At 46.6% G+C, this 19,581-nt stretch overlaps 1 protein-coding gene across 1 annotated transcript in view; it reads left to right on the forward strand.

The window, feature by feature from the left end:
* The window catches only part of PNPT1 (polyribonucleotide nucleotidyltransferase 1), an 86,019-nt gene that overhangs the window by 1,650 nt on the left and 64,788 nt on the right, over positions 1 to 19,581 (forward strand). The window contains exons 2-8 of the mRNA XM_088477327.1: positions 699 to 759; positions 1,084 to 1,158; positions 2,021 to 2,126; positions 3,846 to 3,895; positions 4,061 to 4,124; positions 4,642 to 4,689; positions 13,609 to 13,722. Of these exons, the coding sequence (XP_088333453.1) occupies positions 699 to 759; positions 1,084 to 1,158; positions 2,021 to 2,126; positions 3,846 to 3,895; positions 4,061 to 4,124; positions 4,642 to 4,689; positions 13,609 to 13,722 (518 nt within the window). The remainder of the gene's footprint in view (positions 1 to 698; positions 760 to 1,083; positions 1,159 to 2,020; positions 2,127 to 3,845; positions 3,896 to 4,060; positions 4,125 to 4,641; positions 4,690 to 13,608; positions 13,723 to 19,581) is intronic.

Consider the following 19,581-nt stretch of genomic DNA (forward strand, 5'->3'; position numbering starts at 1 on the left):
AACAGGGTAAGTATTCAGTGGGGATGGAATTGGGAGGGGGCCAGATGTCAGACGGACCGATGTTACCCAGGTGTACTTGTATATATATGTGTGTGTGTGTGTACACACACATATATAATAATATAACTCCACCAAAGCAAAACACTTTGCATTCACGGGTGTGGTTAAAAAAATGTTTCATTCAAATAGATGCGCTTATCAGTTAGCTGTTCTATAGCCGCGTTTAACTTATTAGACTATGGCAGCGGCTCCCCAAGCTTCTGTCAGGGATGCAATTCACCAGTAACTGTATCAGCAAGAAATATTTTCAAATAAAAAGACAAAAGTAAGATTTTGTTTCATCAATAAATAATAAAAAAAAATCTATTGGTCAGGAAAACCCATACTCCTCTCTGGGTTACTACAATACAGACCTAGTTTGATTAGTTTTAAAATCACATATAGCTTAATACTCATTAAAAAAAATATATATATATATATATATTTTATAGTCAGTCACGAAGACTTGAACTGTGGCTTTTCTTATGCGCAGTGCAGGCATGTTTCCATGAAATGTTTTGTTTTGCTCATGGGATGCTGGGGCTGAGAAAGCATGTGATTATGCATATTCCGTAATATCAAAAGCATGTCCTAGTGTGAGATGACAGCAATACATTGCTTCAGTTGCTACACATATATAAACTTTCTTTTGTCAACAGAAAGTTGGAAGTTACCTCCGGGAAGCTTGCACGCTTTGCAGATGGGTGTGCTGTTGTGAAGGTAAAGTAGAAAATGTGTCTTCTTCAACTATTAACTTCCTTAGGACTTAATATAAAAGTGTAAAACCCTGTAATTGTCAAAGCTAAAAATAAAAATGTTTTTTCCTTTCGCAAAATATACAAAAAAATTTGAAATGTTTAAAAAGCATATACTTTTTTTTTATATAAGGAAAAAAAACTGTTGCATGAATGAGAGAGTCTGTTACAAGAACATGAAGTAATTTAATTTGAATGAATTTCAGGTTTATTGTGATTATTATTATTATTATTATTATTATTATTATTATTATTAATTTATTTTTTTTTTTTTTTTTTTTTAATCAAGCTAGGTGATACTTCAGTAATGGTAACTGCTGTGAGTAAGACAAAGCCTTCTCCATCTCAGTTCATGCCATTAGTGGTAAGTGAGATTTACGCCTCTGTTTTACATTTTTCAGTGTACGTGAGCTATAGCCACTGCAAGCCAAAAGCAAATCTGCTTCTGAAACGGTATGCAATCTGGAAGCTGGCGGACGTAAGCCCAACAGCCGGCTTCCCGACTGCTTTATCCCGGCGAGGGTTAAATGACAGGCGTCTAATTCTAGACGCCTGTAATTTTACCGACGCCAGGAGACCGACACCCGGCATCCCGATCGAAGTGATGCCGGGCGCCGCTGCAGACAGCCGCGCGGGGGGGTTAGGTTTAGGGCCCCTGGGGGGGGGACTTAGGGTTAGGCATCCCACTGGGAGGTTAGGGTTAGGCACCCCCAGGTGGGGGGACTTAATGTTAGGTACCCCCCCGGGGGGCTTAGGTTTAGGCGGTGGGGAAGGGGGTTTAGGGTTAGGCACTGGGGGGGAAGGTTAGGGTTAGGCACCCCTAAGGAAGGTTAGGGTTAGGGGGTTAGGTTAGTTCATACTTACCTGGGGACGATCGGGATTTTCAGCCATGTCGGCCAGCCGCTGTCGGGATTTGAACCGCCGGACTTGGGTCCGGTGGTAATTCGTATGTATTCCTCTGAAACCACTTTCCCTTGAATCTAGTTTTCAGCATATATGATCTATTGCTGTCATTGGGTGCATACATCTAATGGTGTCCCCTGGAAGGCAGATGATACCTGCGTTTTCTCAGGAAGAGTCACAGTTTGCTTATCTCAGTGATAAGAATTCCATGAAAGCTGCTTTGTTCATGCTGTGCTAGTGTTTTGATTTCCCATAGTGTAAAATACTTCAAATTATTTTCCTTGTAATAACAGAAATTGCCAATAAGTGTATCTGTTTTCTAGGTAGATTATAGACAAAAAGCTGCTGCTGCAGGAAGAATACCCACAAATCATCTAAGAAGAGAACTTGGGTCTACTCCCCATGAAATTCTTACCAGCAGAATAATAGGTACTTTACAAATAAGTTACTTCTGCAACATATAAAAAGTGCCTTCATTTTTAGAGTCTAATTTGCCCAGTACGTTGTTTTGACATTTATATTTAATTTTGTCTCCCAATCAGTAACCTGCTTTTACTTACTATTGCTACTGGTGTTACTTGGCTACCAGACAATTGTCAATGATGTACCATCATGAGACAGAGGGTATTAGAATATTCGCTGCCACCACCGGTCTCCTTCACTAATACTTGTGACTACTTACGGTTTTTTGGGGGGTTTGTTTTAGCAGCCGCAGCACCTATTTACTGGTGACTGGCTCATTTTTCTGTGAACACCTACAGATGTGTCCTCATACACCTTTGCTCTAATCATGTCAAAAAGCCCCATTAGGCGCGTCACAGACTTTGCAACTTTTCCGCACCAAGAGTCTTTTTTTTTTTTCTCAAATTTTGTGTCTTATTCACACCGCTAAAGTGACAAAACTGCATTACAAGCTTGCATTGACCACTGGCACTGGCAGTACTTCTCCTTCTCTGTGCGACTAAATCGAAAATGTGTAAAAGAAAAAAAAAAAAAAAGGGTTCAGACACGAGTGGCCATGGCCATTCCTCTTACTGAATCTATGCTTAATATGCAACTCTATACACATTTTATACCAATTCCTTTGCAACAAAAGTAGTAACCTAGCATCTTTGTATGTGGCTATGATATGACTAAGATGCAATATTTAGGAAAAGCTTTGCTTCACTACCATTTGCAGAGTGTCTAAGTTCATGCCATTAAAGTAGCACCAAGCGTCTTGCACCAAATGGCGTAAAGGCGTTTAGCTGTATGAGGACTCATCTGCACTTTGCACTTTGGATCAAGGCTGGAGCAAGATAATTGACTTAGAACGCGGTGTTCAACACAGGATAGCTGATCACGATGCACAGAATGGACATTTCTCAAATAAAGTTTTGGTCTGAAACGGGCCTAAAAAAGAGGGATTATCTCTTATTATTATTATTATTATTATTATTATTATTATTATTATTATTATTATCTAGTCAAGAAAATCACAAAAAATTCCCCCAGGTTAGATGGCAAGGAATAGAGTGGCACCGTCTATCTGTAAATAACAGATGCTCAGCTGGTATAATTGTCTTGCAGGAATTTTAATAAGAATAGTGTTTATTGTTCCAATGTCTAGTGCCCCATAAAAGCCTAAATCGACACACCTCTGGCTTTTATGGGGCACTAGACTCTGGACACTAGATGGGGCACTATAACCTGGAGCTGCTACAGCCAGAAGTCTGTTCTTCAGGGGACACTGGCACTACTGAATAAGGGCCTGGCACTCCGATCCCTATATGTAGAATTGGATTGCAGCAGTCCAAATACAGACATCCCCTTCTCGCACTTTGCTCCTACAAGGTTCAAGTGAACCCCGCCTGGAGCTACTGTGAAAGCACTCCTACACTACTGAGACCTACCAGTTTCACACTGTATCCTAGCCACCTGAAGGGAAAAAAAAACTACTCCTAAGGCCTGTTTCTTCACTTAATTTGTGTGCAACCTCTAATATTTTTTTGTTTGATCCTCTAGTTTGTTAGATCGAATATGCAGCTTCCTACAGCATGTCCATGTGTCTTTATTTAATTGTTCTTTCTATGGCACTTTCTCTACTTTTTTTTTTTTTTTTTTTTACAAGTTCATAATGACTAAAATTAAACATTTTTATCTTTACAGATCGGTCAATTCGGCCCTTGTTTCCCTCTGGTTACTTTTATGATACACAAGTGAGTGTTATGTGTTTGTTGTAAAGTGAGTGTTAAATTTAATGGCTACCTGAGTAAGTTTTCATCACAGCATTTTATATGTTTGGCTTCATGATTGTTTATCTGGGGATGTTTCTGTTAAACATCACAAATGCAATACTTGACTTATTTGTTTTTCAACTGTAGATCCTATGTAATTTACTAGCAGTGGATGGAGTCAATGAGCCTGATGTGTTGGCCATAAATGCAGGTATTACTGATTTCCCTACTGCTCTAAATACTTTATGCTGACATTTCAGAGTATTTTACCTCACTAGTGGCCTGATCACTAATATGTAGATGACAGATATGGCAATGAAGCAAGAGAGAGGGTGATGGCGGGGAGGAATACTAAAGATATTGTGGAATATGCTGAAATGAATATCTTAAATTGTTATTCTGCACATTTATTTCCCGTTGGTGTGTACATTGGCATATAAGTAATGTGTAAAGCTGCATATATTTATCCTTTTGTTGACCATCATTTCTATTGCTTGATTTATCAACAGTGAATCTTGTTTAGAGTCGGTAGGATTGCATAGTGTTTGATATCTGCAGCCTTGTTCCACCGTCTTGTGCAAATTGGTAGTTGTGATACCATTCATGCTTTCCTAATAACTTTAGGCTGCGTACATTATGTGCTCAAAGCTGTTATGGTCATTTATGTCTTCTTTTGCCACTTGCTTCTATAGTTGTACTGCATTTCACATAGGGTTTTCTTGTTTCAGCTTCTGCTGCACTTGCACTGTCAGATATACCTTGGAATGGACCGGTTGGTAAGTAAAGATTATACTGGATATGACTGCTACAATACCTTTTGGTCTGGAATAAGGAGATTTAATGTGTGCTGTAATGAATTGTTGCCTGTGATTAACTGAAGTATTACCAATTGCTTCATCATTAGATTTATTACTATATGTAAACAGATACCAATAAAGATCTGAAAACCCTGCAGGTTCTTAAAGGGATGTTCACATGTAGGTCCAATCGTGATTCACACAGAAGGCTAATAGGAAAAGAGGTGAAGAAACACCAGCCTGTGTTTGTCTGTTCCAGTTATCACAGACAACGGAGCAGCAGTCACATGACACAAGCCCACCAATCATAGTAACACAGTAGTGGTGCCCTGAATGCAAAGGAATTAAACGATGCAGAAAGTGAAGCACAAAGGGAATAAGCGCATCTCCGGAATATTCCAGATTCTATCGAAGTTTGTGGTTTTTTTCTGTAAATAAAGCCCAGTGTTTCATCACAATGTTGAAATCTGCCACACATGTCTGTTACCCATCCAGTGTCATAAGAAAACACATTTTTAATGTATATATTTTTGTGTGAAATACGTGAGTGTTGGAGAATACTTTTGTGTTTGGAAAACTTGAATATTTGGTTTAAAGCAGAGGTTTCCAAACTCTGCCATTACAGTGCAGGTTTTAAGGATATCCAATCCTGAGTCCAGATGGTTAAATCAAATTGACTGAGTTACTAATTAAGTCACCTGTGCTCAAGCATGGATATCCCTAAAATGTGGACTGTAATGGCGGAGTTTGAGACCCTCTGGTTTAAAGTATGCAAAAACCAAATGGAGAAACGTTGTTCGATGAAAGTGTGTTATGTGGAAATTGTTTCTCTTTATGAAGATTGATCACCTACCTACAAAATTGAAATTTTTGCTTATACACCTTGTTAGTGTGCAGTGTTACTGGGTGCTCTTATTTATAAATCTGTGAAAAGCCGTTTGTCATCTGGTATAAAAAGGATCTTATTATACTATTTTTAGTAGGTTTCCGCAGCTTGTGTATCATCTATTTACTCTACTTTAGCTCACCAACATTTAGTTTGGGGAAGCGATCTGCCAGCAGGTTATAAAGATCTGCTTACCGCTGGTTTATGTTAAATCAGAACGCCCATAATGAGCTTGAATTGGCCTTGTTGAAGGAGGAAAGCAGAGTAGAAAAAAAATAATTCTTCTTTCTCCCCGTCCTCCATGTGTTGCTCCTTCTGATTGGTATGTACATTGGTCACTACTATAGTCAAAACTCGTATGTTTTACTTCTGAATCACATGTGACTTATGTGCAAAGTTTTATTTTTGGTACTATGACTTATTTCTTAAATGTTTACTCAGGGTTGGCTTTTTAAACCATGATTTAAACCAAATGGTTAAAAAAAAAAAATAATAATAATTTTATTATGCTGTGACTATGTGGCTTCTTAAAAAAAGCCTATTATAAGGGAATCCCCCTGGTATTTTTCCACATTCTTGTTGCTATTGGTCTTCATTTCAATGAGATGAACCAATGCAGTAAATTCACACACAACAGAGAAATATGGAGGGTGGGAGGGTGAACAAGATTGGAGAGGTACTATATCTGCCTAGCATCAGCTAAGACTTCACAAACTCCTCCCCTAACAATCCTACAGGACAGGAGAAAACCACAATTAACATTCTCAATCTTAAAGAGTAAACAACTCTAACACATTAAAGAGGCAATACACAGAGAAACACTCGATTTTATTTTATTTTTTTTAACGATTTAACTATAACGACGTCGTTATCGTTCAATTGTTCAAAAAATCGTTCGGTTTCTGAGTTATACCAATGAACGAAATCGTTCAAGCGCGCTCCCGTTTGTAGTTCATTTCAGACTGTCCAACAGAACGATTTTCATTAAGGGAAGGAACATTTTTCGTTCATCGTTGTAAAAATCGTTCATTACACTTCAAAAAATCGTTCACTTTTCAAGGGAAAATCTGACAGATAATCAGTTACAAAATCGTTACGTGTGTACGCACCTTCATAGTTTAATTTCCTTCATGTTTATTTCAATTCAAAACCTTCATTCCTACTGAGATGAGTGGTAGCTTGTGATCTTCAGCCGCTTCGGGGATTTATGTGAGTCTCCCCGTATTTTTAAAGTGGCAAGAATTTTAAAGGCTAAACCAGCTTGGTTTAGCCCAGTGGTTCCCAAACTTTTTTGAATCCTGGCGTCCTAGCGTATCAGCATTTTTTTCATGGCGCCCCAAGGCCAAAAGTTTCTTACTGAGAAACTCAGGAAAAATTATTACATGAATTACTTGTGCTTACCTGCCATCTTATGTGGTTGTGGGCAGGGTTGGGATTCTGTTGGTCCATGGTTTTTTTATGATAGGCATAATCAGAGCTGTTGGCTGCCAATCAAATGGGGCATAAATAATTTGATTTGGCCCTGAACCACCAACCCGTTGCACCACTGCAAGGCTGCCAGTTTAGGAACCTCTGTTTCTTCTTCAGGGTCCATAGGGATCCACAGGGATGCCTTGGGGATATTGTGGTTGGAGAGATCCAGGCACCAAACAGTTAAAGCCTCAGCTCCCAGGTTGCCTCGAATCCTCCTCCATATATACCTCGCCCCTAGCCACAGGCATTCAGTTTGTTTGGTGCGGCATGATTAAGATGCACCTTTGTAACAGGATAGCTCTGGCAATTTTATATTATGCTTTATTTTATTTCCATGTTTTTGGGTTAATCTTAAAGCGTAAAAAGGGTATGTATATTTATAGTCTGTGTGCGGATACTTTTTTTTTTCTTCCTTTTACTAATCAGTGTTCTATTTATTTCCTTTTCCTACTTCTCCTAAATGGCGTCATTGGTATGAGTGTGATTGTTTTTAACCTACCTCTTATACTTGAGTAGAATTATACTGCTACATTTTCTACTTCAGGGTCCATAGGGTATCCACAGGATACCTTGGGGTATAGGTGTGACGTCAGTCGCTGGGCACCATAGAGTTAAGCTTTACAGCCTCCCAGGATGCACTAGGGTCCCCCTCCTATACCCCGCCCCCGAGCCAAGGCACCTCAGTTTAGTTTGGTGCCCGGCCGAAGTCGGGTGCACCTGTCGGAGTGGGGGCTAGAAGAGCCCCTGAAGCTTTCTTCAGTGCAGCTGTGGCTGCACATCTGGATGTACAGCATGGACAGTCAGTCCTGACGTCCATGCTGTCTTCCCTACACCCCCGCCGGTACCAGAACGCCGGTACCGATCCGGGGATGCTGGTGAGCATCTGGGGTCACAGCTAGCGGTGACCCCAGATGTTCCGGACCATGGCCGGATCCAAGGGGGACAAAGGTAAGCAGCGGGGTCCCGCGGTGGGTCCCCGCTGGTCACATGGTCCTAAGTCCCCAGGCAGGGGGCTCCCTGGGGACTGGCTGCAGCGTGGAGCCAGGCGACCAACCTGCGCTTTCCACTACCCCCTGGGACAGCGGACTGCAGCAGAGCGGTAGCGCTGCGGCGTCCCAGGGGTTAAATGTATGCCAGGGGAGCGCGCCTTCCCTGTCTCACAGCCGGCGCCTCCCCTGCTGCACACAGCCCTCTCTGCACGCTGCCGACTGGTCCTGTGGCAGCGCTCCTCCCCCAGGCCAGCCTCCTCTCTGCTCCTCAGCGGCCATCTTCTCCAGAACGCATGGTGAACGCTGCTGGAAGCCTGGAAGGAAGCATCGTGGTCTGGGTCCCCCCGCATACCTCTCCTCCGCTGTGGTCAGGTCTGTGTATGCAGCGCTGTGTCCTACCAGGCCCTGTGTCTGCGTAGTTGAGTGATCAGCGCTGTTAGTGCAGGAATTGATTTTCTTTGCATTGTATGTGACTGTGCTAGCGCTGCTGCCTGTAACTTTTCTCTAAACTGTCAGCTTTGTTACTGTCCCTGTTCTTTCTGCTAAGCCCTTGCGGTGCAGTGCTGCAGGGTGGTCTCTCGCCTATTTAAGTTATAATTGGTGAGAGAGGTCACATACTTGGTGCCATCATGTCCGAAAGTGATTTTCCCCTCCGGCTACAGTGTACTACGTGTAAAGTACCGTTAGCGGAGGGGGAGGGTAGCGCGGAGGGCCTTTGCAGGCAGTGTTTGTCCATGGCGCGGCCTCTTACGGTTACAGCACCGGTACAGGAGCCGCTCTGGGCTTGTTTCGCTCAGGCGCTTACAGCCTTAGTGGGCCAGTTAGCTCCGCAGCCCGCGTTTACACCGATGGGTTTATCCCAGCAGTCAGTGGTGTCGTCACCCATGCAGGGTTTCCCACGACAATTGATGGTACCCCACAGTCTCCCTATTTCCCCGCTCCCGGTTTCTCAGGAGCCAGCGTGGGTTAACTCCCTGACGAGTTCTGTACAGCACTTGTCGGATGTGTTGCAAGGGGAGTCTGTGATGCGGCCGCATAAACGGCCGGTGGCGTCTGTCGGCTCCTTATGAGGATGACGAGGGGACGTCTGATGATGGGGAGATTCTGGATCCTTACGATCAGGAACCTCTCCATACTAAGGACGCTGATGCTAAGTCCAAAGTATATATTCCTGGACTTATTCGGGCGGTCCGCACAGCCTTGGTGATTGAGGACGAAGTTCCCCCAGCGGCTAAATCTAAGTATGCCTTTTTCAAAGATGTGAATGGCGATGCCACAGTCTTTCCTCTTTCGGGTCAGTTGGTGGACCATTTAGAGGAGGCGTGGAAACAGCCTGGCAAAAGATACCAGTCGCAGAGACGCCTGGTGGTGGCTTATCCGTTCGCGGATAATTATTTTGCAAAGTGGGAATCCCCTCCACAGGTGGATTCTCACGTGACCTGTCTTGTCCGTAGTGCCACATTGCCGATGACATCTTATGTCCTCCCTTAAGGATGCTACGGACCGCAAGGTGGAGATCTGCCTGAAGTCCGCTTATTCCCTTGCGGGGGGGCAGGACGGCCGGCTATGGCCGTTTGCTGGGTTGCAAGAGCGATGGAGCGCTGGGCGGATTAGAGGCTTCTTTTGGTTCCGACTGTCCGGCCGAACAGGCGGAGTTGATTGGTAATCTCCGTGATTCGGCCACTTATATCAACGAGGCGGCCCTAGACATTAGTACTCTGGTGTCTAGAATTTCTTCAGCAGCGGTGGCTGCTCGTCGCACCTTGTGGCTGTGATCCTGGAAGGCGGACGCAGATTCCAAAAAGGGTATGGAGGCGTTGCCATTTACCGGAGAAGTTCTCTTCGGTCCGGATCTGGATAAGATTGTGGCCACGCTGGCGGCAGCCAAATCGGCTTGTCTCCTGTCAGCCGCTGCTCCTTCTGGTTCTGGACCATCGTCCTTTCGGTCATCTAGGGCCCAGGGCAGGCCCAAACCACAGTAGTTTCCTCGACAGGCTGGCCCTAAGAAATCGGCCAAGCCCCGGAAGCAGGCATGGAGTACCAGACGTCCGGCTCCCAAGCCAGATGACAAGCCTGCGGCCTGACGGTCCGGGCCTCCCTTTGGGGGATCCCAGGGTGGGAGGCCGCCTGCTGCAGTTCGCCCAGTGTTGGTCGGCCACTACGACAGACACTTGGGTTCTGGAGGTGGTTTCCCACGGATACGCCCTCTCCTTCCGGCACAGACCCCCGGCTCGATTCTTCACCACGGGTCTACCATCAGACCGGAACAAGGGTACGGAACTGCGGAAGGTATTGCACACTATGCTCCAGGCTGGAGTTATAGTGCCTGTTCCATTCTCCCAGAGGGGCCAGGGTTTCTATTCAAATCTATTTTTGGTACAGAAACCCAATGGGTCGTATCGTCCGATTCTCAACCTCAAAGCACTGAACAAGTCTTTGCGGGTTCCGCAGTTTCGGATGGAGACCCTACGGTCCATCATTCTGGCGCTGGAACCTTGGGACTACATGGTGTCATTGGACATACAGGACGCTTACCTGCATGTCCCTATTCTTTTGCGCCATCAACAGTTCCTCAGGTTTGCAATCCGCAGCGACCACTTCCAGTTTCGGGCGTTACCTTTTGGCCTGGCGACAGCACCACGTGTTTTCACCAAGGTGATGGTGGTCATGGCGGCTTCTCTGCGGCTGCAGGGAGTCCGCATGTTGCCGTACTTGGACGACCTGTTATTGGTGGCAGGATCTCCAGAGCTCCTGTTACGCCACTTGGACCTGACCATTGCACTGCTGCAACGGCACGGCTGGCTAATCAACTGGCAGAAGTCCACTCTAATCCCGTCTCGGAGGATTCTGCATCTTGGAGCCTTATTGGACTCCAGACAGCAAAGGATCTTCGTGACGGAGGACAAGATCTCTGCTTTACAGTCAAGGGTGCGCAGTTGTCTGCACAGCCGCCGGGTGTCCCTACACTCGGCGATGAGGTTACTGGGCTCCATGGTGTCGGTGTTCGACATGGTGGAATACGCCCAGTTTCACTCCAGACCTCTGCAGCACCTGATCCTGTCCAAGTGAAACGGGCTGCCTCAGTCTCTGAAGTCCCAGACGATTGTGATCACCCCGGAGGTTCGCCTGTCCCTTGCGTGGTGGTTACAGACGACCCACCTCAACAAGGGACGTCCGTTCTGGGTTCCAGATTGGGTCCTGTTGACAACGGACGCCAGTCTTCGGGGCTGGGGAGCAGTTTCGGGTCCACACTTGTTCCAGGGCAGGTGGACGCCGACAGAAGCGGAGCTTCCAATAAATATCTTGGAACTCCGTGCGGTCTTCAATGCTCTCCAGCAGGCACATCGGTTTCTCCAGGGTCACCCGGTGCAGGTCCAGTCGGACAACGCTACCACCGTGGCCTACATAAACAGGCAAGGAGAAACTCGCAGTCGGGCGGCTCTCGTAGAGGTCTCTCGGATCCTGGTTTGGGCGGAGCGCAATCTTCCGGCCATATCAGCGGTCTTCATCCCGGGAGTGCTAATTGGGAGGCGGACTTTCTAAGTCGCCAGGACGTTCATCCGGGGGAATGGTCCCTGCACCCGGACGTTTTTCAACTGCTGGTGGACAGGTGGGGTCTTCCAGAGATCGACCTCATGGCGTCCCGGCACAACAACAAGTTGCCGGTGTACGGGTCTCGCACAAGAGATGAAGGGGCGTCTCTGGTGGATGCTCTGTCCGTCCGGTGGACGTTCCGGTTCGCATACCTGTTCCCTCCGGTCTCCCTTCCACGGGTAATCCGGAAATTCAAACAGGAAGGAGGGACGCTCCTGTTGATAGCTCCCGCGTGGCCCAGACGGCACTGGTTCTCAGACCTTCAGGGTCTGTCCGTGGACAGTCCTCTGCGGTTGCCGCTACGACCGGACCTTCTGTCTCAGGGTCCTTGTCTTCACCCGGACCTGACTCGGCTGTCTTTGACGGCGTTGCTGTTGAGACGGCCATGCTGAGGTCCCGGGGGTTTTCCAGCTCTGTGGTGCGTACCATGTTGCGAGCTCGGAAACCGTCTTCCGCGAGGATATACCATCGTGTGTAGGCATACGTTCTTCCAGTGGTGTCGACCGAGAGGTTATGCACCGCGGGAGTTTCGTCTGTCGGATTCTCGCCTTCCTGCAAGCGGGACTAGATCATGGGCTTCGCCTTGCTTGCTACAGGTTTCGGCCCTATCTGTCTGGTTTCACAGTAGGATTGCTACAATCCCGGATGTGCGCACCTTTATGCAAGGTGTTCTCCGCATTCAGCCGCCCTTTGTTCCACCTGTGGCGCCTTGGGATTTGGCTGTGGTCCTGAGGGCTCTCCAAGGACCGCCTTTGAACCACTGGGCTCAGTGGATCTTAAATGGCTAACAGCTAAGACTGTTTTCCTTCTGGCTATTGCTTCGGCCAGATGTGTTTCTGACTTAGGGGCTCTTTCTTGTAGACCCCCTTTCTTGGTTTTTCATGGGAACAGGGTAGTGCTCCGCACTCGGCCCGAGTTTCTTCCCAAAGTTGTTTCCCAGTTTCATGTTAACGAGGAAATCGTTGTTCCGGCCTTTAACTCACCGGGTCTTTCCGTGGGTGAGGCCTCTTTGGATGTTGTGCGGGCCTTAAGGACTTATGTTGACCGCACTTCTTCGTTTAGGAAGTCGGACGCTTTGTTTGTCCTCTATGGCTTCCGTAAAAAGGGTTGGCCTGCTTCAAAGCAAACTTTGGCAGCCTGGATCCGTATGGCTATTTCTGAAGCTTATCTTCATGAAGGCCTACCGGTTCCTCCTTCTCTGAAGGCTCATTCCACTAGGTCTGTGGGTCCTTCGTGGGCAGCTCGACGTGGTGCCTCGGCAGTTCAGATCTGCAAGGCTGCTACGTGGTCCTCTATCCATACCTTCGTGAGGTATTACAGGTTTGACACCTTCACCTCTCAGGATGCTTCCTTCGGGCGGCGGATTCTCCTTTCTGCACAGGAGCGTTCCCACCCTTAAAGGATACTGCTTTGGGACATCCCCAAGGTATCCTGTGGATACCCTATGGACCCTGAAGTAGAAAATATGAGATATGGTAAGAACTTACCCTTGTTATCTCTATTTCTACGAAGTCCATAGGGTTCCACAGGACTCCCGCCCTGTCGCACCTGTGCTGCAGATGGGCTTTGCTCTGGTCACCGGTTTTCCGTCTCCCTCTGGTGAGAATGTGATTCTTGTATGTGTCCAGATCTTTTTTCTCTCTCTTCCTTCTCCTCCTCCGGCCTATGGCTTGATAACTAACTGAGGTGCCTTGGCTCGGGGGCGGGGTATAGCAGGGGGACCCTAGTGCATCCTGGGAGGCTGAAAAGCTTAACTCTATGGTGCCCAGCGATTGACGTCACACCTATACCCCAAGGTATCCTGTGGAACCCTATGGACTTCGTAGAAATAGAGATAACAAGGGTAAGTTCTTACCGTATCTCATATTATTTGAATGCATAATTACTGTTTTGTTTTTTTTTTCATCTGTGAGAGCTTGAGTCTTACATTTTATTTTCCTTTTTCCCCTGCATCAGGTGCTGTGCGAATTGGTCTGGTTGATGGAGAGTTTATTGTTAATCCCACCAGAAAAGAGATGTCTACAAGTACACTAAACCTAGTAGTCACTGGCAAGTCCCAAAGCCAAGTAGGTAAGTAGAGACTTCTTTTCTATGAAAGTATAGCTCCACAGGGAGACATTGGGGTGTAGGTGGGACCAGGAGGACCAGACACTTAACAGCAAAGCTTTTCAGTCCCAGGATGCTCCTGCCCCCTATACCCCGCCCACAGCCTAAGGGCACTTCAGTTTCGTTGGTTGTCCGGCAGGAGCTGGACCACCATTATAACAGAGGGCTGCATTAAGCAGCCCAAGCTTTAATTTTATGATTTCATTTACTTTGTCTTTTTTACCAAACGGGCGAGCAGCACCAGACATTCCTCTGAACATCTGTGCTGCCACGCCATCAACCCTCCGCAGCGCCCTGATACCAAGCCTGTACTAGGTACTCCCGGCGGGGCTCCGAGGGGGACTACCTAGCAGGCTCCCTGGACCTCCAGATTGCAGCCCGGAATTCAAGGGACAAGTAAGGTGGAACCCCTTTCACGCTGATGTGGACACTGGCTCGCCCACTAGACAACCGGGACATAACGATACTGGGGCAGAGGCATATTATAAAGGCCAGGGGACCTGGTGGTTAATGTCAGCCATGGGATAAGGTGCTCTCCCTGCAGCCCCTCCCCTAGCTCAGGGCGCCTTTCCACTGTGGTCTTGGCGATTCCTGAGCTGCTCCTCCCACACCCCCTCTGCCCCCTCAGATACGGGCCAGGTTAAACAAGCTATATCCTACCAGCCACTGCGGTCTGTGTAGTCGATTTTAGTGCCCATTGCAGACATGTAATGTTTTTTTCTGCGTTTGTATGTGACTTGTGCTAGCGCTAATCTCTATTTTCTATACTGTCAATTTATACCTGTCCCTTTTTTTTTTTTCTACTATACCCTGACACACTAAGGTATTGGGGGTTCATTGTACCTCACATCTATTTAAGTGTGAGGACTATGGCATACTATATACCGCGGTTGCACACTACCCACTGCCACATATAGCATGGTTGCACACTATATTGTGCCATATGACACATACTGCAAAGTGTTCATTGCACTGTATCATTCTGTGTATTTTGTTATTCTTGTGACTATGTCTGGCAAAGGAAAGAATAACAAGCAGCCTGATGCTGCTTCTTCTACTCTGATATCTTGTAAGTCCTGCTCTGCGGGCTTAGCCACAGAGGACCTCATTCTCTGTATTAATTGTTACACAGCCCCAAGTCCATCAGCCCTTGTGTATCTCCTCAGAACCCACCCTGGGCTGCCTTTTCACAAATGCTATCAAACTTTCTGGACCAAGTAGCAGTCCCCATGGTAGCTGTTAGGATCTGCAGTTAAGCAGATCATATTGCTTGGAGTTCCAGCCTTTGTTGCTACTGAGGCACTGCACTAATTACTGCCTGTCTGTGTGCAGTGTCAGGTGCACTAATTGATTCTCCTGTCTGGACACAGCCCAGGTGCACAATAGTCTGTCATAAAGGGAGACTTGCTTAGATTGGACTCTGATTCAGACCCGCTCGGAAACTTGTCGATGGTGGCCCAGTGCGCAACCGCGCCCCGTAGCAAGTGAGACCTTCACTCGCTCCGGAGCTCGCAGCAAAACGGGGCGGCTGTCGATGTTGATATCATCTGGGGAGGCAGAAGACGCAGATCTCTCTCACTCTGACTCCTTCTCCGGAGAAGAGGAGCCACCCTCTAAACTAAACTAAGTATACCTGCTGTTGTGAGAGCTATTAAAACTATTCTACAAATAGAAGAGGATGAACCCGCTTCTAAGAAAAAACATGCACTTTTTAAGCAACAAAAGGTTGTTTTACCAGAGCTTCCTCACTCTGACCAGCTATCTGATCACATGAGTGAAGCTTGGAATATGCCCTTTAAAAGGTTTCAAATTCCAAAATAGTTCAGTTCCTTTTGCCAGCTTCCAGCTCCTGATTGTACTAAATGGAAAGTTCCCCCAACGGTGATTCTCATGTAACACGTCTGGTTAAAAATGCCACCTTGCCCAATCATACTGCAACCTCCTTGAAGGAGACCACAGATTGATGTATAGAAGCTTGTCATAAATCTATATACTCTCTTACAGGAGCTACTACTCTTCCTGCTAGGGCTACGGCCTGGGTGGCAAAAGCTATTGAGAGTTGGGCAGAGGCCCTAGAAGAGACTTTTCCCCCTGATGCTTTGAGGGAACAACTGTCCTACATATCTCACATTAGGGATGCAGCCTCCTACTTGGGTGAAGCAACTCCTGGCCTCCAGGATAGTGGCCCGTCGTATTCTTTGGCTACGTTCTTGGAAAGTAGGTGCAGAATCAAAACGGGCTTTAGAGTCTCTGCCTTATACAGGAGACATCCTATATGGTCAAGAATTGGATAAAATTGTGACTACTTTAGCTTCCAACAAGACTGCGTTCCTGCCCTCTACATATAATATAAAGCTGCGGATGTCATCCTTTTCGGTCCCTTCACCCTCAAGGCAAAGCCAAGGGTCAGTCCTTTCCACGGCAACAGACATCAACCAAGGCCTCCAAGCCTAGGGCCAAACAAGCCTGGGCTACTAGACGTCCACCTGCCAAGTCTGAGGACAAGCCTGCAGCCTGACACGTCAGATGCCTGTGTAAGAGAAGTGGTCTCCCACGGATACACCCTCTCCTTCCTGAGGTGACCCCCCCCCCCCCCCAACAGTTCTTTTGCACAGGACCTCCATTGGACTCGACCCATGCCCTGCTGTTACAAAAAGCCATTCAGTTCTTACTGAATTAAGGGGTAATAATTTGGGTCCCCTCCTCACAACGGGGCAATGGTTGTTATTCTACCCTTTTCTTAGTTCAGAAGCCCAATGGGTCTCATCGGCCTATCCTCAAACTCAAATTTCTGAACAAATTTATCAAGGTGCCCAGGTTTCGTATGGAAACCCTCCGTTCTATTATCCTAACTATGGAGCCGAGAGATTTTATGGTATCCCTAGACATTCAGGATGCTTAACTACATGTACCTATAGCGCCTTCCCATCAACAATATATACGGTTTGCTACACTGCAGCAACATTACCATTATCAGACTCTGCTGTTGACCTCTCATTGGCCCCTCGGGTCTTTACAAAGATCGTGGCATTAATGGTGGCCTCTCTTCGTCGTCAAGGAATCAGACTGCTCCCATACTTGGATGATCTCTTGCTATTGGCCAGCTCCCCAGAGACTCTTCACCGCTATCTGCAGGTAACCATTGCCTTTCTACAAATGCACAGTTGGCTGATCAACTGTAAAAAGTCTTCCCTGAGACCCTCTCAAAGGATGGTACATTTGGGAGCCCTCCTGGACTATCAAGTTCAGCGAATCTTCTTCCTAACGTCGGACAAGATTTCAGCACTGCAGCACACGCTACGCAGACTGCTCCACAATCGCAGAGTGTCGTTTCACTCTACAATGCAGGCCTTGGGATCAATGGTGTCTACCTGCGGCATGGTGGAATTTGCCCAGTTTCACTCCAGGCCACTACAACACCTGATCCTCTCTAGGTGGAACGGGCTACCCCATCTGCTCAGATCCCAGACGATGAGCCATCCCCCAGAGGTTTGCCTGTCCCTAGCCTGGTGGTTACAGACTTCCCATTTGAACAAGAGTCATCCATTTTGGATCCCGGACTGGGCTCTCCTCACCACGGACGCAAGCCTCCAGGGTGGGGCGCAGTAACCGGCCAGCACTCCTTCCAAGGCCTATGGTCCCCAGTCGAGGCAGTGCTGCCAATCAGTTTCCTGGAATTTCGAGCCATCTACAGAGCTCTCACTCTGGCTTAGAATATTTTGAAAAACTGGCCAGTACAAGTACAGTCCAACAACGCCACGGCTGTGGCCTACCTCAGCCACCAAGGAGGCACTCGAAGTCAGTCAGCAATGACAGAAGTGTCCCACATTCTCACATGTGTCGAACGCAAACTCCCAGCAATCTGCACAGTGTTCATCCTGGGGATTCTCATTTGGGTAGCGGATTTCCTCAGCTGTCACAACGTGCACGCAGGAGAATGGTCTCTACATCCAGAAGTCTTTCAGCTTCTGGTGGACAAATGGAGTCTTCCAGAAGTGGATCTCATGGCCTCAAGACACAACAACAAACTTCCAGTTTATGGAGCCAAAACAAAGGACCTTCATAGACGCCTTGTCGATAAAACGGAACTTCCAGTTGGCATATCTCTTCCCTCCAATATCCTTTCTTCTTCGAGTGCTTTGGAAATTCAGACAGGAGGGGGTCACAGTCCTACTGATAGCTCCGGCTTAGCCCAGACATCATTGGTATCTGCGATCTTCACAGGCTCTCCATAGACGTTCCTCTTCAACTTCCTCTACGAGTAGACCTGATGTCTCCATCCGGACCTGGCCCGTCTGTCTTTAACGGCATGGCTCTTGAGACATTCCTCCTAACGGCTAATGGTTTCTCCAGCTCTATGGTCCATACCATGCTCAAAGCACATAAACCGGCCTTAGCCAGGATTTACCACAGAATATGGCATTCATATTTCCAATGGTGCGCTCCCAAGAAACTACGACTCTCAAGTCTTTAAAGTTTCTCGTATTCTTGCCTTCTTCAAGCTGGCCGTCTGTCCACACCGTTCTTTGGTTCTGTGCATTTGATACATTTGCCTCTCAGGGTGCTTCCTTCGGGCGTAGGGTTCTCCTATCAGCTCAGGAGCGTTCCCGCCCTTGAACAACTGCTTTGGGACATCCCCAATGTCTCCCTGTGGAGCCCTATGGACCCTGAAGAAGAAAAGGAGAGTTGTGGTAAAATTTACCATCATTAACTCTTTCTTCGAAGTCCACAGGGCACTCGCCATGACACACCTGGATTCTTTGGGCTCGTCCTCTTGGTCACTTGTTTCCTTCTTTGCATGAGAGTGTGATTCTTTAGTGTACCAGTCTTCCTTCTCTCCTGTCCTGCTTCTGCCATGGGCTTGTTAACAAAACTGAAGTGCCATCAGACTGTGAGCGGACTATAGGGGGAAGGACCGGAACATCCTGGGATTGAAAAGCTTTGCTGTTGGTGTCCGGTCCTCCAGGTCCCACCGACACCCCAATGTCTCCCTGTGGACCCTATGAACTTCGAAGAAAGAGCGTTAACGAAAGTAAGTTTTACCATAACTCTCCTTTTTTTTACTTGCATTTTTAGATAGTATTCTGTACATTTGACTTATATTTAATATATAAAGCCAGGATCAGCTATGGAACTGTAGCTGTACATCATTTATAAAGTATCTGCACTATTGTACACAACATCTGCTCCTCTATTCCCTTCCGTCATATATTCCTTCTTGCCCTAAATATATATTGGTATTATTGAAGCCTCAGACTAATTCTTGTCTTGACGGCACTCGGACTCATCTTTGGATAGAAACTGCCGCTTACTAACTTTGTCACTGTGTTTTGTACAGACCAAAAGTTACTTTTATTACAAAGAAATTTTCGTGGTATATTTTGCTTTGTTTACCTTAGCTTTTTGTATATGGGATTTATAACAAATGTTCTTTTGATATTTGACTAGTGTCCTCATTTAAAAGCTGAAGATTGTATGGGGTCAATTCAATTAGACACGACATAGTCGCATCCGCGAGTAAGTGCTGCTATATGCTGCACTTATGGTACCGCCAGACTCATGGATTTTTGTTTGCAGCCAAATAGGGATGAAATCTGGCAAGAGTCGAATTTCGGGGCCATTGGTAGCGTTTCCAAGCCCTTCTCGCATCTAATTGAATCGAGCCCCTATTTGTCAGATTCGTTTCTGTGCATGTTTCTGGCATTTTGGATGATAACATACAAACAAGTTTCAGGTCTTTTTTTTTAGTGTTTATTAAATGCTAGAAAACCTTTTTGTTGCTGTAGAACCTCCACACTGATTCTTTCAGCAGTAAACCCAAAC

This window comes from Taudactylus pleione, unplaced genomic scaffold, assembly GCF_031769625.1.
Source record: "Taudactylus pleione unplaced genomic scaffold, aTauple2 ptg000201l, whole genome shotgun sequence".
Classification (NCBI taxonomy): domain Eukaryota; kingdom Metazoa; phylum Chordata; class Amphibia; order Anura; family Myobatrachidae; genus Taudactylus; species Taudactylus pleione.